This window comes from Cynocephalus volans, chromosome 13 (assembly GCF_027409185.1).
Source record: "Cynocephalus volans isolate mCynVol1 chromosome 13, mCynVol1.pri, whole genome shotgun sequence".
Classification (NCBI taxonomy): Eukaryota; Metazoa; Chordata; class Mammalia; order Dermoptera; family Cynocephalidae; genus Cynocephalus; species Cynocephalus volans.
Genome location: NC_084472.1, coordinates 105,189,947 through 105,217,886, shown reverse-complemented (window position 1 = coordinate 105,217,886; position 27,940 = coordinate 105,189,947). Strand labels below are relative to the sequence as shown.

Here is a 27,940-nt window from a genome sequence, read left to right as displayed (position 1 = left end):
TAAAACAGAGATAAAAGCACTCATTTTCTATTTGATCTCCCCCAAATTTGATAACTTTAAGTATCTTTACGATTATTATGACAATGTGGCTATTTTTATAAGTTCGATAAAAATTAACCCTTTCTTTATAACAGGGTATAATTTAAAACTTTGGTTATAAGATAGCATGTCTCACTTCTAAGTTGCTGACCCCTCTTCATGTTGCCATAATTTGGCCTAACTGCTGTTTCATCTTGCTGCTTCATCTCCCCCCGCTGCCCATCCCTGATGTGGGACAGAACACCAGCTGGGAATGAGCTTTCCCAGTGCCAAGGGATCTATGCAGAGAACAGAAAGAACTTTTCAATCAAAATATTGATCATCAGTGCTTTTATGAGGAATGCCTTAATCATAAAGGGGGAAATAATATCTTGTCTACAAAAGCAATTCTCTAAATTTTCCTGGTCTTAAAGAGGGTGCTTGTAACCTGGATGAGACATCCTGTTCCTAAACAAAAGACTTGTAATTGATCAAAAATTTTACAACGACTAGATGCTTTGGAAACAGTAATGTCCTGGACAGGTGAACATTAACAAACTCTCTGGACTCAAAATCAACTACCATATGGAGCAGAGTCCCATTCTGGAGTTTCAACACCTGGTAATTACACTCCAATTCACAGTACTTGGGATGATGCTGATGCAACAGCCCTGAGAGACAATGACACCATCAGTCCTCACCTGAAGTAAATTAAAAGGACTTGCCATGTTAAATGATACCAACTTGGCTTTAACAAAATGCCTTTGTCTTAACTGTGAAAACCTAATCTATAGCTTTTGCTTTTTCATTTAATTAAATAAATAAAACGGGGGAGATGTGGAGTATGCCAGCACTTGTGGAGCAAATGTATTTCACAGGGCCTATTTTCCAAAGCCCTGTAGTTTCAGGTTTAGCATAACCTTTTGGAATTACATACAGAAATGTTAACCTTGCAAAAGACAGGAAACTTTCCTCAGGCTAAAGTCTCTATAACACAGTAAAGTTGCTGGCTCAAGGACAGTCAAGTTACTTGATTGATATGTAAAATACTGGGGAGGTTGCTGTGGGGAAGGATAATGTTTGCGAGGATCAAGCTTCTGTTGGTGGATGGATGCAACCTTTTGCAAATTGCGTTATGGGATGTCACTTTGCTTGTTTCACTGATGTTACTAGCCTCTGTTGTTAAACCCCACCTATGTTCTTTTCCTGTAACTTCCTGGTCTGGAGAATAAATGTGGGGAAAGAACCCCAGCTTATGGTTAATTTCCAAAGGAAGGAATGAATGCCTCTCTCTTGAGGGTTCTGGGAAATTAACCCCTTCGGGGTCTCTCACTGTTCAGAACAGATGGGCTTTGAGTAATCCTTTTTGTGGCTCCGTCACCCAGAGGAAGAGAGGTGACAAATCCATGTGAGGCAAACCAACATTGCGAGACCCCCAAGTTACCGGGACAGAGGATGGCTCAATCTTTTCAGAATAAAAAGGGTGAAGGGCTTCATTTTCTTGGTGTACAACGAGCAACTCTCAAGCCCTTTGAAGAATTACACATTCCTCTCATAGAAACTCTTACGAAATTGAAAACTTTGGGAAAATAAAGTGACAATTTCTCTAATTTTGAAGTATGACATGCTTACTTGGGGTCATTATTTCTCACAGCCAACCATGGTCAGCATTCTCTTCCATATTTTAGGGCTGGACTTGGAGGCCCGTGGAAGAGAAAGTGTCTCTCACTAAAGGTGAAATGGGGTGGTTAAGGCCTCTGCCCCTGTGTTCCTCCATGGAATTGGCTGTCTCTCCCCAAAGCGTTTCTCTAAAGCTTGCAAGGCCTTAAAATATGGGAGCTTAAGGGATGGATTAGAGGATGTTGGGGTGGGATAGTGGAAATGAAGAAAATCTCTTGACCCCCTAGAAGTTTCTCTGGAGTTTTGTATTAACTTTCCCTCTTTCCATGGAAGACTTAGAAACATAATTCTACTTCGCACTTCTGAAGTAGCTTTGAATATATGATCCATCATCTTTACCATTTCAGTTTCTTTCTCAATAAAATTTTCAGACTTGTCCTCCTGACTCACAGGAAGTTGGGTGTGTAAACCATCATCTGGTGTGGAGGACTGACATGGTGTGAGGAATCAACTTTTTTTCAATGGACCCTTCTAGGGAAATGCTGGGACTGAATCAACCTTTTCAAAGATGCCCAGAACCAAAGCCCTTCCTCCAACCTACATCTCCCAATCTAAGCTATCACTGTCCTGTGGCCACATGGAACAGGAGGGATGACTGTGGGAGACTGCAAAGGGATACAACAATTTTTACAAATTGGAGTCCCAAAGTACCTCAGGAGATCTTCCTGAATACTTAAAATGTCAGGCTTAAAATGTAAATAGTTATAGAACATCCTGTCTAATGATTGTAGTCATGGTCTATGAAGGGGTGACCTGAGATGTTCACTGTCCTGACTGATCAGCTCTGTCTCGATGAGAACTTTCATGGTTCCTGTGTTCAAGGTGTCTTCCTACAGATGCTCTCTTTAGTCTAAGGGGGAGTGGGACAGGGAAGTGTTCCTCACTTCCTGTCAATTTCCCTTCAAAGTCTCCCTCTTTCACAGCTTTGTGGTAGTGACACCCAGCAGAAGAGCCTAAATGAAATTAGGACACCATCACACCCCTCACCTGAACCAATGAATAGAAAGAACTACTGGACAGGTAACCATTATGCACATGTTGTTTTGTTAAAATAGGCTTTATTTTTCAAAACGCTTTTAGGTTTACAGCAAAATTGAGAGGAAGGTAGAGAGATTTTTATACATCCCCTGATCCCCCATTATCAATTTCCCCTGCCAGAGTAGTATATTTGTTATAATTGATACATTTATACACTTACACATCAACATCACCCAAAGTCTGTAAGTTTACATTAGGGTTCACTCTTGGTGTGGTTCTGAGGGTTTGTTTAATGACATAAATCCACCATTATAGTATCATACAGAGTAGTTTCACTGCCCTAAAAATCCTCTGTGCTCCACCTATTCTTCCCTTTCTCTCCCCCACCCCTGGCAGCCACCGATCCTTTAACTGTCGCCATAGTTTTGCCTTTTCTAGAAAGTCACATGGTTGGAACCATACAGTATATAGTCTATACAGTTTTTAATCCTCTACACTGTACCTAGAATATGACTTAAATTATTGCATGGTTATTTATACACATGCACACACAAATATAAAATGTTTATTGAATCAGGTACTAGAACCAAAAAAGTGGCCCGTGCTCTTGAAAAATCTTTTATGTGGAGGGCTGTTGAAGGAATCAAACTCAGAAAATCGCATAATAACCTTTATGATAATCTAACATACTCCATTGTGCATGCAAAGTGTTAAAAGGTTCAGAGAGGGAAAAGGTGGCAATAGTAGGCCACAGAAGAGGTGAATTTTTTAGCTGAATCACACAAAATGTTGGTCAGGCACAGAAGGAAAAATGGGCATTCCAAACAGAAGCAACAGCATGTGCAAAATCAGTCAAGAAAGAATGTACTGTGTTCGAGGACCCACACCACGCTTCACGACTGACGGATGTGTCGGGAGACCAGGAGTATTGGGAAGACAGGCAAAGCTAGATGGAAACGCTGTGAATGCCACTCTCAGGAGTTTGAACTTTATTCTGTAAACACCAGAAACCAGTCAAAGTTACTAATCAAATAATGTTCATATGTACGTTTTAGTAAGACAACTCTGGAGCCAGCAATAAGCATGAACTTGAAGGTAAAATCAGAGCACTATTTCTCTCAATACCTACATAAGAATTTTTTCTTTCCTTTTTTGTTTTTTTTTAAAGATGACTGGTAAGGGGATCTTAACCCTTGACTTGGTGTTGTCAGCACCACGCTCACCCAGTGAGCTAACCGGCCATCCCTATATGGGATCCGAACCCGGGGCCTTGGTGTTATCAGCACCGCACTCTCCCGAGTGAGCCACAGGCCGGCCCCCTCTGCATAAGAATTTTGATGTGCAAGGCGTATTAAAATGAAGATTTCTGGGACCCACTGTATTAGTCCATTTCAGTGGCTTATAATAAAATACTTGGAACTGGGCGTTTTGTAAGAAAATGAAATTTATTGCTTACAGATTCAGAGGCTAGGAATTCCAAAGTCCGGGGAACACATTTGTTGAAGGCCTTGGTGGTGGTGACAATGACCCAGGGGTCTCACATGGCAGAAAACGACAGAGCAGAGACAGTGAGGGACCAACCTCCTCACACATTCTCCTTTTAAAGCCCTCAGAACCAGGCCCCTGGCCACCATTATTAACCCATTCACTACTGCACGGTCCTGCAATCTAATCACCTTTTCAAGGCCCCACCTTTCAATTACCATAATAGGATTTCCCACCCTTAACTGTTACAGTGGAAATTAAGCTTTTAATCTATGGACTTTGGGGGACACAATTCAATCAACCCACAGCACCCACACTTTAAGTGGTGAGTCATAATCTCCGGGCTCAAGGCCTGGTAATCTGCATATGTCACATCTCTAACAGAAGAGTGATTCTTGTCACGGGCTGTAAAGTCTGAGAAAGACTAGAATCAGAGAGGTCAGTTAGTAAGCTTTTGCAATTGTCTAAATAAGAAATGAAATGAGTTAGACCTATACATGATGGCCCACTAGACTAGTTCAAAAACAACAAAAAAAATTGTTTTATGACAATTAAGTGGTCAACTATCTGCTCCAGACAGTTTTGTAATCTCGGTCATCATTAAAAGCACTCATATGCATACTTTTATTTGAGTGTTATGAATTCCTGGGAGTTAGGTAAAGTATTGATCACCTTCAATTAAAAGATTAAATAGAGAATTTAGGTGTTTCACAGGAATACAGAGACATTCTTATTGGTTTGCTTGCTTGTTTATTGTCTGTAAAGCTAGGGCTCACAGACCCCTCGAGTCTGTTAAACAGACTGGGTCACAAACCCTCCACACGCAGGTCTGTGAGCTAGGTAATGGGGGGAAAAAAGGTTCTGGGAGCCGTGGGTACAGAAAACTGAATGGGTTTTATTCAGATCTAGGAGCAACTGTCCTAGCGGCGTCTTCTGAGAGTTCTGAGAAGCACTGTGGATCAGAGCTGTTAGTCTTTTATACTCAAGTCCACAACCCTGGACACCTGGGTGCCCATACACAACTTACCTTAAGCAGTAACAGGCACACCTGAGGACATTTACAGCAAATGCTCGACAAGGTTCTGAACATCCGAGGGGCCCTGACATTTTCCTATTTTTCCCAACAATTGTCTGTCTCCTCAAGCACTGCAAGTCCCAGGAGAGAGGACTGCTGTCTCTGCCGTCGTTAATGGGGCACCCGTGCAACTGTGCTTGGCGTTAAGTAGGCTCGCGGCGAACACTATGAAAAAATGAAAGATGTTAAAACAGAAACAGAAAGAAACCATGCATTGTCATGTAAAAGAAGGAATATTGGACGGGAATTAAGGGACTCCGTTTTTCCTTCAACCATTTATTTCCTACGCGGCGCTACATGCTGAAGTCACCTGTCCTTGCGGCACTGACAGTGCCAGTTTCCGGTTACTCAGGAGTGTGGAACCCTGACAAGTCACCTGCCTAACTTCGGTCCTTAATCCCCTGTTTGTAAAATGAGGGGGTGGCTCGAAGTGAGCTGACAACCAAAGCCCTTTTCAGACAGACCTCGCTTCTGTGATCCACTCGCTCTCCCCTCTTGATTCAGTCCCCCTTGCGCAGTGCGCGCAGGACCGTGCCAGCCTCCACCCAGGACCAGGGCCTTGCCCACGTCGCAGAAGTGTCACCGCTGCCCAGAACCGGCTTCTCCACGAGCTACAGACATGCTCAACAGTAGCACACGTGGAGGCGGAAAACAAGGTGGCACTAACCGTTTTCCTCCACGACCCGGGCGGAGGAGAGCGCCCCCGCTCCGGCCACCGCGCGTCACGACGGCGCGCGTCCCCTCGGACGGGGCTTCCCGGAACAGAGAGGGCGGAGGGGCGAGGCGCCCACCGCGCGCAGACGCTCCGGGGCCCCCGGCGGCCAGGGCGGGAGGGCGGGCGGACAGCGCCGGGCAGGAGCGAGGCTCCCATTGGCCGAGGGCGGGTGACGGGCAGGGGGCGGGGCTTCCCGGGCGGTATAAGGGAGGGAGGGGGTGTGCGCGGCCGGCGGCGGTGTCGCGGTTGCAGCTCGCCCTCCTGTGCACGGGAGGCCCGGGCCAGCCTCCCGCCGAGGCTCTGCCCTGCTCTGCCGCCCAGGGCTTCTGCCGGCCGGGCGCCCCGCTCCGCTCCGCCCCGGCCCCGCGCCCTCCGCGCGTTTGCTCCGGGGACTTGCTGTTTCCTCCTCTTCCTTCTTTGTTGCTCTGAAAAGCGGCCTCGCCAGAGCCCCCACTCCGGAGAGAGTTCGAGTCCCGCGCACCCGCCGCCCGCCTTCGTCCTCCCCAGGCAGCCCGCCCGCCGCCCGCCTTCATTGATGCACCCCTTCCAGTGGTGTAACGGTGAGCCCCGGGCGCGCCGACTTTGTCGTGCGGTGGGACGGTCCACAGGGGTCCTGGCGCCCAGCTCCGCTCTGCACAGCGCGGGACTGGAAACCGTCCGGGTTGAACTCGCAGGCCGGGAAACGGCTCCGAACGTGCGGCGGGCCGGGGCCCGGGAGCCGCGGGGTCCCCGGCCTTTGTGTGGCGGCCCGGCCCTGCTGCCCCTTGCCTGCCTTTGTGCGCTCGGAACTCCGCTCTTTGTTGTGGTTTTGGAGAACTGACGCCGCGCTCGGGCTCGATCTCCTAGAGGGAGCCCAAGTGCCGGCCTGAAAGTTTGCAGGCTGTTCTCAGCGTGTGCACAGTGCGGCGTGCGGGACGAGGCGCGGGCGACGGGGCTTCATGCCTGTGGGAGACGCTGGGCTCAGGGGTGTCGCTTCGCTGAGTTGATAGTCCCGAGCGGATGTCTCAGCACCGCGCTCTCCCTGGGGTGGGGGGTGGCCGGACTATGGTGTCTGCTCCCGGGCCCGGGTGGCGGCCGCACCTCCAGACCCGACCACCCCTCCCCTGTGCTTCCCCTGGCGGGGCTGATGCTGCTGTGAGTCCCTCTCACCTGACGCTGTTTGGCGGTTCAGATGGCACAGGGTAGGTTTGGGGCCTGAATCCTCAGCCAAGCTACCTGAAAGGAGGGTCCTTTTGAGCGGGTCACTTCACGACCTTACATACTAATGCCCGCTGTGGTCCTAGAGCCTTGACGGAGTTGTCGTGACGCTCTGAGAGTTTTGGGGGGAGGTGGGAAGCATCTGACCTTATCTTGGAGTGTGGCAGGCTGGCTAGTTGCGGGGGTAGGCGGGGGTGGAATCCATTCTTGAGAGCAGGCTCCTGCCAGATCTTGGATTAATTCTTTCAAGAAGCTTTTGTTTTAAGGCAGGGTTTGGGCGGCATGTGTGTGAGTGTCGCCCATCCCCCTCCTTCCTCCTTTTGCTGGTCGGATCTAATTTCCTGAAACTGAACCAAGCTGAGTGTGATAGGCGGGTGTTGTGGGAGAGGGGCGGTGGGTGGGGGCTGAGGGAGGCCGGGTGCATCCCAGCATCTGGGAAACATTCCCGTTGGCTGGGAAAGAGAAGCAGTTCCCAGACCCACTGGTCTGTCTTGGCCAGCTCTTCTCTGACGTCATGCCTGCTCCCAGCCTGCCAGCTGAGATGAGACATTCTGATGTCAAGGCTTTCATAGGTTGGCTGAGACAATGGGACAGAGACTTAGGGAAAAGAGAGGGGGCTGCCAGCTACACTGCCTCTCTTCTGGGCCGCCCCAGTCTTTTCACTTCTTAAAGTGAGTGACAGATCCTCTTTTGACTCCACTGAGGAAGCAACCCCTCCCCCACCCCTTTGGAAGATATCTGGAGCCCCTTTTCTGGGGCTTAAAGGTTTTAGAGTAAGAATGTATTGCACCACTGTCGGTTTTTGGCCAATACACTATTTTTTTCATTTCTCTTTAATAGTAATACAATCAAGTGGACCATCTTTTCTTGATTATGAAGCTCTTCCCACCTGCCTTTTTATGGCATAAAGTCCCAAGTTCACTGACTCAACCCTGGAGCCCCAAGGAGAGTTTCTATCAGATTCAGAGTACCTGCAGAGTACACACACGTACCCTCTGCAATAGCTCTGCCATGGCTCTGCAGGTTCCCAGAACAGGAAACCGAAGGAGGTTCTCTGGGACGCTAAAGATACCAGGATCCAGCTCGTCAAAGGTGCATGGAAGAGCCAAGACAAATAGGGGGTTAGAGTCTCCTGTAGCATCAAACATTGGTGAGGCAGGAGGTGGAGAGTCTGCTGGGGCAGAAGGCCTCCTTGGCGACAAGGACACAGTCTTCTGGAAGGGAAGTCCAGAGGCCTTTTCCAGTGTAGACTGAATGTCGTTCTTTAGCCAGTCCACCATAATGTTTTCACGGAAAAGGGATCTCCTTTGGCCACAGAGAGCAGATATTTGAGTGGGGAGGGGAGGTGAAAACTTCCTTCTAACCTCTGCTGGAGTCTAGGTGCAAAGGGCTTCCTGTTGGGCACAGCAAAGTTTAGTCGCTAATTATTTCGTCAATTTCGATCTAATCAAAAAGTCTTTCAGGACAAGAACTTCTTTTACTCTGTTTCCCGACAGTGCATAGGTCAATGCCTAAAGCTGGCCCTCAACCATACTTATTGGTTGGCTGGTGATCCATTAACTGAGGACAGTTTCTAGGCAATTTTCCCAAACATCAGTCTCCTTCCTTTGAAGTGGGAGCTTTTGCCAAGGGGACCAGGTTGTTTTGAGAGAATGGAGTGTTATTTACCTATTAATTAGTTATTGAGAACAAGCCAAACACTAATGTAGGCTAGGCACCTGCGAATATGCAGAAGTCCCAGCTGCTGTGCTCAGACCTAGGAGTGTTCAGGCTTGTCAGGAGGACAGCTCACGCCCAGTGGCTTCATCTTTGTTCTCAGGACTGTGGCCACACCTCTACTATGCTGCCCCCTTCTCTATGGTGAAAACCTTTGTGTCTGTCTTTTTCCCTACGTGATAAGATCATTCAGTCATTCATCTATGCTTTTTTATCTTTAATGTCTATGGTAGTGTCTGTCATATAATCAATGCTTAATGCATGTTTGAGTTAAATTAAGTTGATGCTAGGAACAACTGGGCAATGTCAGACAATTACTGAGTAAGCAAGAGCCAGAGCAATTGATATGGGCTGTGAGCACTGTAGAATTCAGGGGGCGGTCACTGGAATATCACAAAGACCAGGCTTGGCAGACTTTAGAAAGTGAGAGGGAGTTTCAGGCAGGAAAAGCCGTATGAACAGTGACAGAGACAGGTGAGGACAAGGTTGAGCAAGAAATGGTGTGGGGACTGCCCACATGGAGTGGCATTGGGGAACACTGAGTGGAAAGTTACGAGGAAACAGGGTGCATATTTAGGAGAACTTGGAGCCAGTCATGAGTTTGGAAAAAACACAATAAGCTGAGTGGAAGGATGTGTCAGGCATATGGGATAAATTAGAGAAGATGGAACCAGAAACACGGATGACATCAATTAGGAGACAGTAGCAGGTAATGAGAGGGTTTGGAAAAGGGATATGGCAATAGAATTGGGCACGATCTGAAAGAGGTTTGAATGGAGACTTATTTTATGGTCACCACTTAGAGCTAAGGGCTGAGGAAGGATGAGATGTATGACATGGAAGTTGACTTCCACTCTTTCAAGCCAGCCTTCTGCTGAGTTGTATGTAGTAGCTTTGGTAATTAAAAAATAAAATTCCACAACATATTAATGGGTCCTGGCTCCTAACCGAGATGTCAGGAAAGTGCCTAGAACCTGAGGCCCGAGTACAGAGAGGCCTTTGGAGACAGGCCTTTTTAGCTGTGTGACTGTGGATGGGTTTTTTAATGATTAAGTCTTTTTCCCATTGGTGCTACAGTAACATTTTACTGTAGCATTACAAAGATTCCATTAGTAGCATGAGAATGTGCTTGGCAGATAGCAGGTGTACAGTAAATTCCAGTTTTCCCATTAATCAAGGACCTTCCTCTTTCCCTCTTCCCTCAGCCAGCCTCAGCCATTGGCTGTCTGTCAGCTGTTCTCTTTCCAGCTGCAACTTGGCTACCACTGTTCTAGGTATCTTGGAGAGACCTGACAAAAAAAAATCTTTCATTTTCCAGCAGAACTTCTCTTTGTTTTGTTGCCCAGAACCTGGTCACATACCCACCTCTATACCAAATACTGGCAAGGGAAAGGTGATTGTCACAACTGGTAGACCCACCAGGATTTATCCCTTAGTCATGTGAGACAAGGTGCATCTAGCGGCTAGCCAGTGCTTCTCAAACTGAACGTGCATAGGAATCACCTGAGGCTCTTGTTAAAATGCAGATTCTGAATCATTTCATCTGGGCTGGGCCTGAGGTTCTGCATCTCTGACGAGCTCCCAGTGGATGCTACTGCCACAGTAGGACTGCACATTGGGTCTTTGAGTAGAAAGAAGGAAGGTGACCAGGAAGGTAAGCTAGGACTCCTCCCCAGCCCCCGTCGCCACCTTCTGGAACACTGGCCTGGCACTGGAGTGAACAATTTCTATTCTAGTCCTGGCATGGTTTGTCTTCTGGAGCAGGTGGCTAAATAATGACAAATGACCTTTGCAATTGCACTTTGCAATTTACAAAGCATATCTCTCACACCATCATTTTCAGTTCTCTCTATATTTTGCTTCTTTTCATATGACAAAGTGAAGCTTAGAGAGGTAAATTCCTAAAGGTCATGTAGCTAGCTAGGGAGAGGTAGAGTTAGAACCCAAATATACATTTTCTCACCTAAGGCTCTTCATTCTGCTACTGTACTATATGGGTATCTACCTGATGGAATTGAATTTTCCATTTTCTGCCCATAATCTTTGATCTCTTAGGTGGAGATACTGCATTAAGTACTTTGTATAGTATTCTGTTTCATATATTGGTTAAATAATTTGCCCAAATCATGTAGCTAGTAAGTGTTAGAGCTGACATTTAAAATTAAGACAGAAAATCAAGGATTTGGGAGCATAGGGCCTGCCATTTCTCTTTCCATCTTTGTTGCTGCAGAGTACCGTCATCCCCAGTGGTAAATTTCCGACTCTAACATTATTTTTCCTCTTCCTCTGCAGGGTGCTTCTGTGGCCTGGGACTGGTTAGCACCAACAAGTCCTGCTCAATGCCACCCATCAGTTTCCAAGACCTTCCCCTCAACATCTATATGGTCATCTTTGGCACAGGCATCTTTGTCTTCATGCTCAGCCTCATCTTCTGCTGCTATTTTATCAGGTGGGTGGATCTCTGGCTGACCTGGGGTGGGAGTCAAGGAAAGAGGAGGCCTGGGGTAGGTAAGCTGAGTAAGGGTCCCACAGCAGAGTCACTAGCCTCATGCTGGGGCTGCTGCCTTGAGGACATGGCTTAGTCTGCCCTTTTCTGGGCCCCTGAGGCCTGGTGTTTCTATTTACATCAGCCTATCAAGTTGTCCCAGAGCATATAAGGTCACCATGGGTTGGGCTGCATCTTGCCTCTTGGCCAGTTATTGTAAGGTTGCCTAAAATTACTGTCTGACTGAGTCATATAGTTGGTGGCCCCCTAACTGTCTTTCTCTGCTTTCCACTCAAGCCCTCTGAGTGGCCAGGAATAGGTGGGCATCAGTTACATCAGCGGCATGTTACTTTGCCCTCCTGGGAAATCCTCTTGTCAACTCTCCAGATGCTAATATTAGCAAGCCAGTGTCTGGAGAACTACTTGTTTATTCTGCCTTGTAAGCTCTTATTTTTGAGAATTAAAAAAAGAAACTAAAAACATCACTTATTCTTAATTGCTTAGGGATCCAGGGAGGAACTTGAGCTTGGGAGGGCTAACCAAACTCCAGGAGCTGTTTCTCTACCTCCTGTTGGAGGATATGGGAACTGGTGGCTGTTGTCTACAAAAAATTTTGGACATGACTGGTATTTAGAGTGGAAATCAAAGTAGTAGTGTTTAAGTGCTATTGGTATTGACAGTCTTCATTGTATGGGACTGTCCTGTACATGGGAGCGTGCTAAACACCCCCGGCCAGTAGTCCTAGAGCCATTGTAGCAACCATCCCGCCACCCCCAAACACACACACACACACACATTATCAAATGCCTAGGTAGACATCACCTGGAGTCTAGGCTAGTGTCTGATCAAATCATTTAAAATTAAATTAAGATTAAGGAAAAGGGCTGCCAGTGAGCTCAGTTGGTTAGAGCATGGTGCTCAGAACACCAAGGTTTAGAGTTAGATCCGTGTACCAGCCAGCTGCCAAAAAATAAATAAATAAAATAAAAAGATTAAGAAAAAGGACTCATGGCTCTCTACCGAGATGCCCTGCTAGGTTTGAGTGCCCTAGCTGGAAGGCAGCCAGAGGGGAGGCAGGCACTTGGCCTATCTCTAAGGCTGGAACAGATCCCTCTAAGAAGGGAAATGCCCAGTGCTCCCAGCTGCCTACCTTGGGCCTCTTCTTCCTCAGAACTTTTCAGACCGGTGTGTAGGACTGGAATATTTCACTTAAAAGTCTATACAGAGAAGATAGTGGTCTATTTTCCCTCTTGTACAATTGAGCCTGAAATTTGCATCCGTTCGGTAGGGGTAGGGGTACAGTTCTGGTATCTCTCCTTCCTGCCTCATCCCCTCCCCTTTCCTGAAGCCTAAGTTTTCTTAAACTCTTACTGACCACCAACTCTCCCCAACCATCCGCCCCCATATCAAGCAATTCCCGCAATTCCCTGGAGACTGAAGATGGAGACATGCCAAATACCAAAGATTTATTTATGATGAGGCTGGGAGGAATCTGTAAAACCAACCCATGTGGTCCCTTCACACACACACACAGGCACTCACATACCAAGCGGCAGAGGTGTTCAAAAAAAGAAAATCTAGAGAAAATTGCTCTAGGACAGGAAGTGGGTGACCAAAGTTAATTTCCTAATTCTGCCATTAATAGGTGAGACCTTAGGTTTTTAGCTACACTTTATGAAGAGCTTTCTGTGTGCCAAGCGTTATGGTCAGTGTTTTGCTCTCTTAATATTCAAAATGACCCTCCTGTTTAGGTATTAGCCCACTTTACAAATGAGGAAATTTATGCTCAGACAGTTAAGGATTTGCCAAGGTCATACCCTGAGGAAGATCAAGAAGTGGTCTAGGCTGGTAATGATTAGCTAGAGTCTTTCAGATTCCTTCCAGATGTCTGCCTTCTAGTAGTCTTATTCCATGGAGAAGTCAGGGAGCCGCTGTGGCCTTCATGCCCCTCCGCCCGACAGCTAGAGATTGGGGTCGTGCAGAAGGACCGGCTGGGGAGCCGTGTGCTGCTGATTTCTTCTCTTTGGCTGGAGTGAACAAAGAGCACTAACCACACGGTCCTAGAGCTGCCCCCACTGCAGCACTGCCTACCACCGCCTGTCCCTCCTGCAGTATTCTGCTTCTTCAGTACCCCACCCTCTGCTCTACAGCCTGCCCAAAGCCAGTTCACAAAGCCTCTGGAGCTTCATGGTTCCAGAAGCTCACTGCTATGTGGCAGTCTGTGTGTGTCTATATATAGAAAGAAGCCACTTCCTCTCCCTGCTTCTCGGTTTCCTCCTCAGCCAACATAGGCCCATGACTACTGCCCCCGACTCAGTGAGCTCATGGGCCAAGGCCAGCCTCCACTCCCCAGCACCCCCTCGCTCTTCTCCCCTTCTCTCGGAGCTGGCCTCTGCCCTGCAAAGGATGGAGGGGCCAGTAAAGCACAAACAGCAGGAAAGGAACAATTATTTTCAGGACCTGGCTGCATTGTTTGTTCTAAGAGGGAAAAGAGGAAAGGGAGAGCCTGCTGGCATGGCTAGCAACGGTCTCATTGAAATCGGGATATTTTTAGTCGCTTTGCTCACCCAGCAGCTGAGAAGGCCACCTGTCCAAGGTTGTTGGCATGATATCCCCAGCTGGGATGGCCCAGGGTCTTTGTTTTTTGTGCTATTTTCCTTGCAGCCTTTTTGGCCCCATTTTATCTAGGTCTAATCCTTCCTGAGCTGAAATATATATGCAGGACAAAGGTACAGCTCCCAGCCCTTCCCCATTCTGAGAGTTCTGGAGGATCCCTGGGTGAGACCATTAAAAGGAGCAGCCAGACAAGAGGATGGTGTAGGTGAGGAGGGCACCCTCAGCACCTAGGGTCCAGCACACATGACAGGAGTATGGCCATGTTGCAGGTGAGGCAGCTGAGCCACAAAAGACACATGGCATTCCCTCATTCCCCCAGACAGTTAAAAACACAGGCTCTTCAGGGCCGGCCCGTGGCTCACTCGGGAGAGTGCAGTGCCGATAACACCAAGGCTGCGGGTTCGGATTCTATATAGGGATGGCCGGTTTGCTCACTGGGTGAGCATGGTGCTGACAACACCAAGCCAGGGGTTAAGATCCCCTTACAGGTCATCTTTTAAAAAAAAAACAAAAAAAAAACCCCCAGGATCTTCATCACTTCCTTATTTGCTCTGCACATACCGCATACCAGAGCAACAGTGTCTTTCACACTCAGAAGGCAGCTGTGAGCTCCATGACAATGGGAACCCTTCCCTGCTTTCCCAGCTTAGTTGGTCAGCCAACAGTAGCTCACTCAGTCTTTGCATTCCGTGTCCCTCTCCTTTGGAAGCTGGGACAGAGATGCATGCATATGTATGAAAGCCTTTTCTGGACCAAGGAGTTCTTGCAAAGTTAAGGATGGGACAGTGGGATCCCTGGTTGGGTCTTTAGCCCAAATTGCAATGAGCAGAAAGTGTATAGTGGAGGGAAGGGAAGGGGGACAGTGAGTGTGCCACCCCAGCCCCCCAAGCCCCTGGCAGGAATCCACTTGGACTGGAGTTTTCAAGAGGCTCCAGGAACGTCTGCCCTCGCCAGATCATATGACTTCCCATCAGGAGGAGGCCTGCAGCCTGAACGTATGTGTCCACACTGTTCTCAGGCACAGCTCTGCCTCTGCTAAGCCCTGGTACATCTTCTCAGCCCCTATGAGTGGGACTCTCCATGATTTGAGGTTCTCTCTTTCAAATTCAGGTCACTAATCCTCTTTCAGTAAAGGCTCATCTAGTAAAAACCTCTGTCTTTACGGCTCATGAGGTCTCTATCACAACTGCTCTTCTGTTTGCGTGCAAAGGCAGCCATAGACAACCTGTAAACGCTTAGCATGGCTGTGGATGAACAGTATTTAATGGACACTTGAATTTGACATAGTTTTCCTGTGTGTTGAGGTATTATTATTTATTTCTGTTCTCAATCATTTAAGAATAAAAACCATTCTTAGCCTGTGGCCCTATGAAAACAAGTAGGGAAGTGCATTTGGCCCTCAGACCACAGTTTGCCACCCCTGCTCTAACTTAGTGGGTTTCTGACACTTCCTTCCAATAACCCAGGCCTATGTTAAAAATGACTAGTAAGAGAAAAAGCCTCGTCAGGTTCCCTCCTGTAGGCCACATGTAGGAGACCATCTAAAGCTACCTGCAGAATTAGAAGTAAAAGTATCCCTCTAGTGAAAATAAAATGGCACAAAATCTGTGCACAGTTATGGTTACAGCCATTTGCATAGAAAGTCATTCTGAATGGCAGATGTAGTGAAATATAAGGTATGTCCCAAGACGAGATCATGTTTTCAGGATGACGATGTATTCCATCTAACTGGTGGAACAGGCCATATTACGTGGTACAGAGCTCAGGCTCTGTAGTCACACAGACTAATTCAAATCCAGCTTCTGCCAACCAGCTCTCTGAAGTTTGGGCAAATCACTTAACTACTTTGGGCTTTATTTTCTTCATCTATAAAAGAGAAAACATCTTCTTCTTAAAGTTGTTTGGAATGGATATGAATACATAATATCCAGCGACACATAACAAATACTTGATAACTATTTTGCTTTTGCTATTAGTAACAACAAGCTTTGTTTTGGTTCTTGAGAGTTAGGCTGTATGCAGGACACCAGCTTAGAAGAAAACAAAGAAAGCATCGTCTGTGTTTTTTGTCTGGCACTGTGAAGGGAAGAGTGTGCTTTGGTTCCAGAATACTTGTGTCCTCTGGTTGGAAGATTCCCCAAGGTCAACAGAGACTTACTTATCCAGCTATCCTGGCTTAATGAAGTATCTCTTTTAAAAATATCTATCTAGGGCCAGCCCGTGGCTCACTCGGGAGAGTGTGGTGCTGATAACACCAAGGCCACGGTTCGGATCCCATATAGGGATGGCCGGTTAGCTCACTGGGAGAGCATGGTGCTGACAACACCAAGTCAAGGGTTAAGATCCCCTTACCGGTCATCTTTAAAAAAAAAAAAAAGAATATCTATCTAATTCCTTCTGTATACTCAGTAAGCACATTGTTGATCTATGTTGTTTGGATGCCCAGAGGAATTTACCTATTGGGAAAGGGCAGGGAGAATGAATGAAGGAACTATTTGGGTGTGCTCTGCCAGATAATTTCCTAATCTGTGTATGAGACCTGGCAGTAAATTTTGTAGCTATTAAGCCTGTGTAAGAGTCTTAGTCCTTCATCAGCTCTGGGTGGCCTGCATAGGTCCAAATCATGCCCTGTGGTGTATATGGGACAAACACCCCACCCCCAGAATACCCAGGTGACCAGCCAGCCTCTCCCACTTTGGATCTCTCTGTTTATGCAAAGGCACATAACCTGCCCTCTCTCCTGTTTCTTTCCCTGGCAGCAAACTCCGGAACCAGGCACAGAGTGAACGATATGGATATAAGGAGGTAGAGTGCACATGCTTCCCTGAGGCTCCCCCTGCTACTGCTTGCCCTGATAGGGGGACGGGTGGGGAAAGCAAGTGCAAGCTCCTTGGCCTCACCTGTGGGCCTCCCTAAGGCTAACTCCTTTCTGCCCTCCAGTCTGACTTGCCCGAGGCAGTGCAGAGCCCTCCCCCAGCATGGGAGAGAGGGAGGCTCCCCTGCGAAAGGCTGGAGACTCCCTCCATTGGCTGATACTACCTGGACCTTGTGATTGCTTTCTTTGGACATCATGCCTCCTCTTTTCTTCCCAGGTGGTGCTTAAAGGTGATGCCAAGAAGTTACAATTATATGGGGTAAGTCTACTGGAACAGCATGCAGGAGGTAAGGCAAACAGCTTCTTTCTCTAGCTCTCAGCCTGAACCCTTCCAGGAATCTGTTTGGTCCCTGCCTTCATATCTCCTTTGGCCAAATAAAAGGGACTCATTCCAGCAGGAAATCAATATATTGAATTCATTGTGTCTAGAACCGGCTCAGGCAGGAAACATAAAGGGATCACTAAAGGGTTTGGATAAGTAGTAATGCATGGCCCCAGGAATCCTGCTCTGCATAATCTTTAAGAGGAGGACAGTCACACTACTCCATGCCATAGACAGATTTCAGCTCACTTTCCCCACGTTTAGCCCGGGTCCTGGTTTTTCACTAAAGAATATAAAGCCCTTTTACCCTTGTGTATCCCCTGCCCTGACTGTGGCTCCGACTGCGGCTCCATTCCTGTGTCTCTTCCCTGTTTCCCCTCTGTTCCCCCCGCCCCAACACTAATTCCTTGGGCCCTCAACTCTCTTAGGAATTGGTCATTCCCTAGTCCTTTCCTACCCATGCCTTTGAGGTCACCTAACTCATTTCCCAGGGCTTCTGTCTGTAATCGCAGACAGGCCTAATCAGAGCGTGTTTGCAGTAGTCTGGGAGCGGGAGAATCACGGTATCACTAAGCATGAGACTGCCTAGACACGGCCTCACTTCGTCCCCTATTCCATTGCTGCAAGTTTCCGTGTTTCCTAAGCCTTCCTCTAGAAGAGTAATTTGTTCAGGTCAAGGGGGACATAAGTCTGGATCTAAAGAATGTAACTGAACACATACACCATACCCCATCCTTACTTCTACTTATTATTGATAAATTCCCCTTCATTGAATGTGTTAGGCTAGCAAGGATTTGAAACCATCCTTCTAGAATAGCACTGTCCAATGGAAATTTCTGTGATAGAAATAGTCTCTATCTGCACTGTCCAGTATGGGAACCCTTAGCCACATGTGGCTATTGAGCACTTGAAATGTGGCTAGTGAGGAACTAAATTTTAATTACGTCTTATTTGGGTTAATTTAAATGTAAACAGCCACATGTTGTTAATGGCTACCATGCTGTCAATGCAGTTGTCTAAAACCATAGCTAAAGTCTCCCTGGCTGCCAGAGGAGACTGGGCTGGAGCTGAGTTTTGCTGGCTGGGGTGAGGTAATGGATGTGTGGTGTGAGGGTCCGAAGCCCCTCATTGATCTCCCCTCACATGCCTCGCTCTCCCACAGCAGACGTGTGCAGTGTGTCTGGAAGACTTCAAGGGGAAGGACGAGCTAGGTGTGCTCCCTTGCCAGCATGCCTTTCACCGCAAGTAAGTGGGGGTGTGTTCATTATTTCTCCCTTTGAGGGAGAAATAATCAGGAAGCATCTTCTAGAACCTCCCAATCCCTGCCAGCTCCCATCTGCCCCTTGCCAGTGATGCCCTAGGTCCTGTCTGGACAGCAAGCAAGACAGAGGGGTTGGGTTGGGGCAGGGATACGGATGTTCTTGTTCTGAGATGCAGCTGGGTTCTATGAAAGAAGCTGGAGCAGGCTGGGGGTGTCTTCTTATGTTCACAGGTGTCTAGTGAAATGGCTGGAAGTCCGCTGTGTGTGCCCTATGTGTAACAAGCCCATTGCTGGTCCCTCAGAGGCCACTCAGAGCATCGGGATCCTATTGGATGAGCTGGTGTGAGCACTGCCTTCTGCCGAGACTTCACTCCTCGTGGGCGCCTGGTCCCTTTGCACACCTACAATGAACAAGACTGTTAGGTGGTGACAGGTCCCAGTCACCTGAAAGGGAGGATGGCACAGGGCTGGTCTTCCACTGTCAGGGTGAGACCAGTGCCAGGCCTGCCCAGCCTTCTGCCTCCTGGAGCCTTCTTCCCTGCTACTCTGCTCTGTCAGCGTCCCCAGTCAAGGCCACTGTCCTGGTACTGGACTATCTACCTGCCTTGTCCCTACTCTGGGGGGAGGGAATCCACCCTTATCTGGCCAAGAACATGGGGAAACCCCTTCCAAGTTCCCTTTAGGAGAATGAGCTGCCCTGACCTAGCAGGGATAAGGTGGGCTCTGCCCACCCACCTGCAGGCTTCCGTCCCCTCTCTACTCCTTCTGGAGGAAGGTTAGAAGGGAACAAAAGATCAAGGAACTAAGAACCTCCAGTGGAGGTGGGGGTGGGCTCTGTATGAAACAGGGAAGGGCGGGGACACATAAAAGGAAAAAGTCAGTGTTTACATGGGGCCTGCTGGCTGACCACAGGGCAGTGGAGGGGCAGATCCCTTCCCCTGCCAGGATCTGAGGTGCTGTCCGTTCTTTCCCTCTTCCTCCGTTAATCTCAGAGCTTCCTATTCCATGTTGGGGTCCGGGTGCCCCTCTAGAGGAAGGGCTTGTTCTACACTCACATTGACTCCCAGGGGCTTTTTCTAAAGGATCAAAAGGGGCCTGGGGATGGGGGGTGTCTGAAGGTTAAGGTAGCAGCAGATGCCTTCTTTCCCTTTGTAAATAGTATTTTTGTACTTCATCCTCACCGTCTCAGGCTTTATACAGGGATTCCCCAGAATGAAGGGGGTGGGGGTCTTCTGTTCCTCCCTGGGAATGGGTGAGGGTGGGAAAAAGTTATGTATTTAAAGACAATTAAATTTAATAAGTTTCTCTAACCTACTTTTGCCTGTCTTGTGGGCTGTACAGGGCCCTTTTCTGCCAGTGGGGGTGGGAGGGAGCAAAGCTCTCCCACTTCCCCTCCTCACTTCCCCATGCCCAAGTCAAACACACAAAGCTTCCTAATAAAACAAAAATTGATACTAGATGATTACCTGTACAACCTAGGTTAGGACTAACAGCAATATACATTAAAACCTGACTAAGCCAGCCTCTTTCATCTGATTTCTAGAAGAATTTTGCAGAATTCTGATGTTTGCAACCACAACAATCTATCAACAAAGACTTGAAACTAATAGAATTCTACTTGTAAATTCAAGCAATTGTCAGTGCCCTTAACACACTGAACAGGTGCATGTTGCTACCATGGAGGCTAGATCTCTTTTCTATTACTCTACTTTTTTCCTTTCCACTAGCTGACAGGCACTGGCACATCCTCGCCTCCTGTAGCATATCTAGAAGTATTGCATGGTAACACTTTATGGCCCTATGCGCACTCAGACCTTGCACATGTGGCCTCTGGCTTTGCTCTGTCAGTGTCCCTTGAACCAATAGTGGGTATGCAAAATGCACTGAGTGTTGGGAACAGTTTTCTTGGCCATGATAGGCATGGAGCAGCTGGACCGTGGTTTTCCCCTGCTTGGTGAAACAGGGCAGTGCCAGTGGCCCGTGGGTGCTGGGCACAGGAGGAGCATTTGCTGAGCAAAGTGTAGTGTGCTTGTGAGTCTCAGATGTGCAGGACATGCCCATGACCCCAAGGTGCCAGGCTCCAAGAGTAGGTGCTCTCCCACCACTGCGATTGTGCCATGGGGACTGCTGGCACAGTCTGTGCTCATGTTGGACATCCCCGAGGTACAGCTGGGGCAGTTGGCAGTTCTAGTATAGTCATCGGCATTGCTGGGGCCCTTTGCCTAGCAGTGCTCCTGTTCTCACTACCTTTTTTCCCTCTTGCTCTAAGAGGAACCCCTGTTCCTCCTTAAAGCACCATCCCTGCTTGCTGCTGCCAACCCTTCGGGGCCTGATCTTTCTTCGCTGAGGTACCGCTTCTTCCTGTAGCATCACCAGCTTGCTTTAATGTGGGGAATAAAATGTGTTTCTTAAGCTGAACGAAGAGCCTGCCCGCTAGCTCCTGCTGCAGCCTCACGGTGTAGGCATTGCTGAGGTCAGGGGGGGAAACAGGTGACCAGTAGGTTGGCTTCCAGTCGCCTGCCTCACTGTCTTCCCCTTCTCGTAAGGAAGATTCATCAGTATTGAATTCATCAGTGTTAGCATAATTCTCACTCCAATGTTTGCACTAAATTGTCCGTGTTCACAAATTTGAAAATCAACGTCCTGAAGTCAATGTGACAGAAAAAATGCCTTGTATTATTTCTGTGCTTCAGTAGGTAGGATGGTACTACAGAGCTCAGAGAATGGAAAACTGGACATTGTTTAGCTCATCAGATATGAATAGGCAGCAGCCGAGCCCATGTCCGAACTTCATAGTTGTTAGTGTGGTCTTGTTACTCTGTTCAGTTCCTTTAGAGCACCTGCTACATGTGCCAGGTACTGTGCCAGGTGCTGAGAGAGGACAGTCCTTGCTTTGAAATAGTGCCGTGAGCACTGAATTTTGGGTGAGCAAGGTTTAATGGCAAAGAGACCCTTAGCTCATCTGGTATGGAAGCAACAGCAAGGGTGCCTGCCTGAGTCTCGAGAGAGTAGCATGACCAAAGTCACACAAGGATTAACTAGCCTGTTGGATGGCAGATTGCAAAGTGGTTAGTATGAAGTACAAGCAGGGAAAGACTGGAGACGAGATAAATCCTGTGTAGGGTCAGGAACTTGGAATTTGATATAGTGAGAATCTTGAAATTTCTTTAGATTGGCCTTTTGAAAAATCTAGACACCATTTGGGAGGTAAGCCAGTTATTTTCTCTGTGCATGAAATATTCATGGGCAACTACAGTTTTGAGTGGAAAGGAAAAACAAACTCACAGCACAGTCATCAACACAGAAGATTTCTGTGACCAAATCTGTGAAGGATTTTCCCCACACACCAAGCAATTCTGCAGAGGATACCAGCTGGCTGTCCTCCAATTCAATGCTGATACTAGTACCTGGAGATTGTGTAGAGCCCACAGGTTGAGAGCTCAGTCCCCAAGATCACTCCACATTTCAGGTACCAATTGCAAGCCTAGGTTTCTGAAACTTCGGCCTGACCAGCTATAAATTGGAGTTTCCAAAACCTCCTCCTCCCTCTTTGGGCTGGAATAACTGGCTTGAGCAGCTCCCAGAACTCAGGGAAGCACATACATTTGTCGGTTTATTATAAAGGATATTACATAGGATACAGATGGAGAGATGCATAGGGTGAGGTACCGGAGGAGGGGGCAGGGCTTCCATGCCCTCCCCAGGCGTGCCACCCTCCAGGAACCTCTGCTTCTATCCAGAAGGTCTCCAAATTCTGTGCTCTTAGGTTTTTATGGGAGCTTCATTACATAGGCATGTCTGAAGCATGGGCAACTGTGTAAAAATGTGATTGGACAAAAAGGGTCTGATCTAATGCTAGTACACTGAGTGGGGACACCCAGCAAGGCCTTTCTGCTCAGATTCTTCTCAGCCTCTCTGTGCAGCATTCCTTCCCCCTGAGTATGGGGCAGAACTCCTCCTGAAATGGGGGTCTTATGACCTATAATCAGATAAGGTAGGCCAGAGAATTTCCATATGATCAGCTCCAAGGCAGAAAGGTGGGGGAACATTAGAACAAGCCAGGAACTGTGCATGTAAATCAAAATGTACATATCATATCGCAGGCCACCCCTGGTTTTCAAACACTGATGACTTGTGGCAAAAGGATAGACAACTCAAAAGATACTGGCGCGTTGTACTAGAGTCTCATTCAGTCAATAATAATTAGCTCAGTCCCTCATCATATTGTGTAAATACGTCTCCCAGGGCAAGGAAGCTCAGATTTGCAGGCTTTCATTCAATCTTGTCAGGGTTCAAAAGCAAAGTGGTCTCAGCAGATATACGAAGGTATTTCAAAAAGTTCATGGAAAAATAGAGTTAAAAAGTAATGTGAATCTTCCCATGAACTTTTTGAAGACCCCTCGTTTAACTTCTCCTTTTCGGGCATCTGGTATAACTGAGCTAAGAGACTGTCATCTCTTGCTCTGAGCCTCTTTTGAGGTGTTCATGTATGTATTAGTCCATTTTTGTTGCTTATAACAAAGTACACTGAACTGGGTCATATATGAAGAGAAATGAAATTTATTGTTTGCAGTTTCTGAGTCTGAGAAGTTCAAAGTCCACCTGGTGGTGGTGACAGTGACCCATGAGTCTCACATTGCAAGATGTGGAAGCAGAGAGAGCAGAGAGAGAGAGAGAGAGAGAGAGAGAGAGACAGACAGACCCTCCTCTTCTTTTAAAGCCCTCAGAACCACACCCCTGACCACCATTTCTAATCCATTCACTACTGCAGGTCCTACAATCCAATCACCTCTTCAAAGCTCCACCTTTCAATTAACGTAATAGGATTTCCCACACTCTTAACAGTCACAGTGGGGGCCAAGTTTCTAATACATAAAACTTGGGGGACAGAATTCAAACTTCAGGGAGTTTTGGGGGCACATAATTCAATCCACTACATTCCTCCCCTGACCCCCCAAAACTCATGTCCTTTTCACATGCAAATGTATTCATTTCATCCCCAAAGTCTTAACTTGTTTCAACTCAAGAGTTCAAAGTTCAAAGTCCCATCTGTGAAATCAGTGTTGGAAGGACGAGTTGACACCAGTTGGCCATCCACCGGAGAGGGCTCATTTATTAGGCGGCACACATATATATATATATATATAGGGCTTTAAGGGAAGGCTGATTGGCTTAAAATACAATCCCTACTTAGCATACCGCATGGGGCTTGGGGTGGGTGTGGCTGAGAAGGATCAGGGTGTGATCCCTTGGGGCATTTGGGTTCTTACAAATGTAAGTTATGTACTTCCAAGATACAATGGTGGGACAAGCATAGGGTACATATACCCATTCCAAAAGGAAGAAATAAGCTTAAAGAAAGGGGTAACAGGTCTTAAACAAGTCTGAAACCCAGCAGGGCAGGCATTAAATCTCAAAGCTGGCAAATCAGATACCTTGACTCCATGTTCAGCCTTGTCTTCATGCTGGTGTGGGGGTTGGTTCCCCAAGTCCTTGGGCAGCTCCACTCCTATGGCTTTCCTGGTCTCAGAACACACTTCAGCTCTCCCAGACTGGCATTCCACTTTGGTAGCTCCACAAGTCTGGGATCTCCATGGCTGTCCTGCTCTCATGGCTCACTAGACATGGCGCTGATGGGGTTTCTCTGTGGCAACTCTGACCCCACGTTTCCACTCGGCATTGCTCTAGTGATGGTTGTCTGCGGTGACTCCAACCCTGCAACAGATCTCTTCCTGGGCCCCCAAACTTTTCCATACATGCTTCGAAATCTGGGTGGAGGCACCCAAGCCTCCACAGCTCTGGTATTCTGTAAGTCTGCAGATCTAACACCACATGGATGCTGCCAAGGCTTCCAGCTTGTGTTTTCCAAAGCTGCATGTCCAGCCAAACCTGGGGCCAAGTTAGCCACAACTGGAGCAGCCAAAGCAGCTGTGGTGCTGGTGCTGGAAGCACCTTCTCAAGGTGGTCCTGGGCATTGAGCCCGTGGAGGGCACCTCAGGCCTGTTCCCAATGACCATGTTCTCTCCTAGGTCTTTAGGCCTGATATGGAAGGGGTTGGCCCCAGAGGCTTCTGCAATGCCTTCAGGGCCTTTTTCTTCTTCTCTTGATAATCCCTTTCCTTTGTACTAATCTTCTTAGCTAATGGTCGTTGGGCTGCACCATTGCATTCTCTCTGCGTCGCTACCACATGGCCAGGCTGCAAATTTTCCAAAACTTTATGCTCTGCTTCCCTTTTAAATTCTGGCTTTATGTCCTGCCTTTGCCACCATAACTCAGCGTAGGCTCTTGCAAGTAGCCATGCAGCTTCCTTAATGCTTTGCTGCTTAGAAATTTCTCCCACCAAACACTCTGGTTCACAACTCTTAAGTTCCAACTTCCACAAAGTCCTAGGGCATGGACACAATGCAGCCAAGTTCCTTGCCAGTTCACAGCAAGGGTGATCTTTGCCCCAGTGTCTGAAAAACTCCTTTTTATTTCTATCTGAGACCTCCTCAGAATGGTCTTTACAGTCCATGTTTCTGTCAGCATTCTGCTCATCATCACGTAACCAGTCTCTAAGACATTCCAAACTTTCCCTCATCTTTTTGTCTTCCTCTGAGTTCTCCAAATTCTTCCAGCCTTTGCCCATCACCCAGTTCCAAAGCTGCTTCCGCATTTTCAAGTATCTGTTATAAGCGACACCCCTATTCTCTGGTACCAATTTTCTGTATCAGTCCGTTTTTGTTGCTTACAACAAAATACCTACTGGGTGATTTATAAAGAAAATAAAATTTATTGCTTACAGTTTCTGAGGCTGGGAAGTCCAAAGTCCATCTGTTGGTGGCGACAGTGACCCAGGGGTCTCACGTTGGAAGATGGTGGAAGCAGAGAGAGCAGAGAGAGAGACAGACTCTCCTCTCCTTTTAAAGCCCTCAGAACCATGCCCTTGACGACCATTTTTAATCAATTCACTACTGCAGGGTTCTGCAATCCAATTACCTCTTCAAGGCTCCACCTTTCAATTACCGTAATAGGATTTCCCACCCTCTTAACAGTCACAGTGGGGGCTAAGTTTCTAATACATAAAACTTGGTGGACACAATTCAAGCTTCAGGGAGTTTGGGGGGACACATAATTCAATCCACTACAATGTAATACTAAATTTCCCTCATTACATAACCCAGTTATTTATTTATTTACCCTCAGCTACTGTTACTCCATTTCTCCATTCATACCCAGCCTTTTGCACCTTTGGAAGGGGCATTAGGTTTGGTCACTACTTGTGTCTAGATTGCAGGTAGTAGTAATTAGTCTAGCAAGTGCCTCCCCCTCCACCCACACCCAGTCATATAGGATAATGCTACACAGGTGCAGAACTAGTGGGCTGCACCTGCCACCAGGCAATACAGCTGCATTCCTGTTAACTCTAACTCTGCCAGATGGGGTGACGGCACAACCCACCCCCATCAGGCCATTAGGAACTCTGACATAATGATTATAAGACATAGTTAAAGTGTCTTGCTTAGAAGTCATCCCTGCTTCCAACACCTGTAGTTGCGAGACTTGATCCTGTGACTACTACATGTGGGGAGGGGGATATTGAGGTGATATGGGGAAGAAAAGAATTATAGTCCTTAAGCTGTTGTACTCCTCCCTTGGCAACAATCACAGAGTCATACCAGCATTGTCCAACACCCTCTTTTCCACAGATATATCAGGAAACCAGGAATATCTAGTGGGGACATACCTGTAGTCCCACTCATGCTGTGTGAGCACACACTTGTGAAGGTGGGTAAGCCAACCCTTCATGCCTTTATCTCCTCCCGTTTTAGGCAACCAGTGTCTTAATTGCCCATCCCACTTCACTATCAAACTATTATTCTGAGGATCCCTGTCTGCCCATTGCTGAACATTATGGGTTGTGCAGTGTGTTCCTTGGTCTGAAAAAATTACACTTGGCTGTCCAAAACCATGCAATATCTCTGGTTCTGGTTTTTCTAGCATTCAGAGAATTTGCATCTTCCAACAGGTCAGCAAAGCCCAATACGGAGTCAGTGTCTATAGCTGTCAGGACCCATTGTTGCCCCTCAAGGCTACCAGCATCAGTATCACTTGACAGCTGTGTTCAGAGACTTCCCACCAGTGGACCTGGCCCATAGCCATCGGCAGTATCTCTCTCTAGTTGACAAACAGGACAGTTCTCTTTGTCATGATGTGCCTGAGCAGATATCCCTGTGTGCACCCTTGAGGTGGCTACCTGGGTCCATAAAATGTGTGAATATGGGGGTCTATTCAAGAGGAACATGTCTAGCTCTAGTCCATCACTGCACTGCTGCAGGACCCCCACGTCCGCACATTTTATGGACCCAGGTGACCACCTCAAGGGTGCACACAGGGATATCTGCTTGTCATTTCCAGTCACCTTTCAAATACAGAAGGGGGCTCTTCTGATAGACATTAACATGTCCTACTTCAGTGCACCCCTCAAGTTTTCATAGGGCTGTGCCCCATATGGGCATCCCTTTAAAAGGCCAGGTTTCCATCGCCCTTCTTCCTGACCTTACGGCCAGGCTATTGCCCACTGCCAATGAGTCAGTAAATACCCAGACATAGGCACTTTTACCACCGTTCAATTCTTCCATCACTGCTAGAAAAACAAACTGCAATTCGGCCCTCTAAGCTGCTTTGTTTTTACCTAATTTGATCGGAGTGGTGTCTTTCCAAATAGTATGTTGTGCATTCACCTTGCAACTACCATCTACAAACCCAGTAGCTTTTGGTTTCAGAGTCGGTCCTAGGAAAAAAGAAGCTCCGTGCTTGTATTTCCTCCTTGCATTCCCCAGGTAGCATGATCCTGTACAAACCACTTAAATTCTCTAATCCAAAGTCCCAGTAGTCGTTGCTGGGAGGTGCTCACAGGTTTTTTCCATAAGCTCCAGCCTAGGCTCCTCACAGGGCTATCGCAGAGAAAATTTTTCCTACCAGCATTCCAGTTTCTATTCTACACTGTAGCCTCAGGCAGTGTTACTGGTTCCCATTTAGCAAGACCAATGAATATTGTTAAAACAGTGTATATATATGTCTTCTTTTTCACAGTACTAGGTAGGGGAAACATTCGCCAGTCAGATACAATGTCCATCTCCATAATACAACCAGGTAAAAGAGTCACAACTACTTCACATGAAGCTGTTCTATAAACTTTCAATCAATCATTCCTTAACTTCCTAACTGTAGCCTCCACGGGGATTTTATCAACAAGTTTTGGAATCACCGTGCATTGAGCTTCCGTGTCAAGGAGCCCCAGGAAAGTTTCTTCCCCACCCCCTGGCCATTTTACCCTCTCTTGCGCAAAAGGTCTTGGATCTCCAGCAGGGGGTTGAGCCAAGACACCCTGGCCCTTTTGCCCATCTTTATCTTGATTAACCTGCCTCAGCATTGCCCCAAGACATTTTGGATCAGATTTCTCATTGTACTCTCTGCCTCCTGACTTTTCTAATTTGTCCAGACTGGGGTGAACACTGCAAACTTGTTTGGAACC

At 47.4% G+C, this 27,940-nt stretch overlaps 2 protein-coding genes and 1 long non-coding RNA gene across 4 annotated transcripts in view; 1 reads left to right on the top strand and 2 right to left on the bottom strand.

Moving 5' to 3' along the window:
• Positions 1-2,736: 2,736 nt before the first annotated feature.
• LOC134362078 (uncharacterized) lies at positions 2,737-6,066 on the bottom strand. Its single transcript, XR_010021518.1, has 3 exons — positions 5,904-6,066; positions 5,189-5,401; positions 2,737-3,670 (listed from the first exon to the last, which is right to left on the bottom strand). It is a non-coding gene; the product is annotated as an uncharacterized LOC134362078 (long non-coding RNA).
• A 128-nt stretch (positions 6,067-6,194) lies between these two features.
• Positions 6,195-19,882, top strand: RNF122 (ring finger protein 122). 2 transcript variants are annotated; one of them, XM_063077087.1, is made up of 6 exons: positions 6,195-6,511; positions 11,157-11,313; positions 16,725-16,770; positions 17,058-17,099; positions 18,328-18,407; positions 18,655-19,882. In XM_063077087.1, exons 1-6 carry the CDS (start codon positions 6,487-6,489, stop codon positions 18,767-18,769), a joined length of 465 nt encoding a protein of 154 aa, XP_062933157.1. In that variant the 5' UTR covers positions 6,195-6,486; the 3' UTR covers positions 18,770-19,882. The 2 variants fall into 2 exon arrangements, with proteins under 2 accessions (XP_062933157.1, XP_062933156.1); XM_063077086.1 differs by having other exon boundaries at positions 18,325-18,407.
• Positions 18,791-27,940, bottom strand: part of LOC134361743 (sericin-1-like) — a 30,965-nt gene continuing 21,815 nt past the window's right edge. The window contains exon 2 of the mRNA XM_063076723.1: positions 18,791-18,824. Within this exon, the coding sequence (XP_062932793.1) occupies positions 18,791-18,824 (34 nt within the window). The remainder of the gene's footprint in view (positions 18,825-27,940) is intronic.

Bases quoted from the DNA above. Each gene is read 5' to 3' on its own strand.
- RNF122 (XM_063077086.1), top strand. From the start codon at position 6,487: ATGCACCCCTTCCAGTGGTGTAACG. The intron at 11,314-16,724 runs GTGGGTGGATCT...TTTCCCTGGCAG, and splicing joins TTCTGCTGCTATTTTATCAG to CAAACTCCGGAACCAGGCAC. The intron at 17,100-18,324 runs GTAAGTCTACTG...GCTCTCCCACAG, and splicing joins AGAAGTTACAATTATATGGG to CAGACGTGTGCAGTGTGTCT.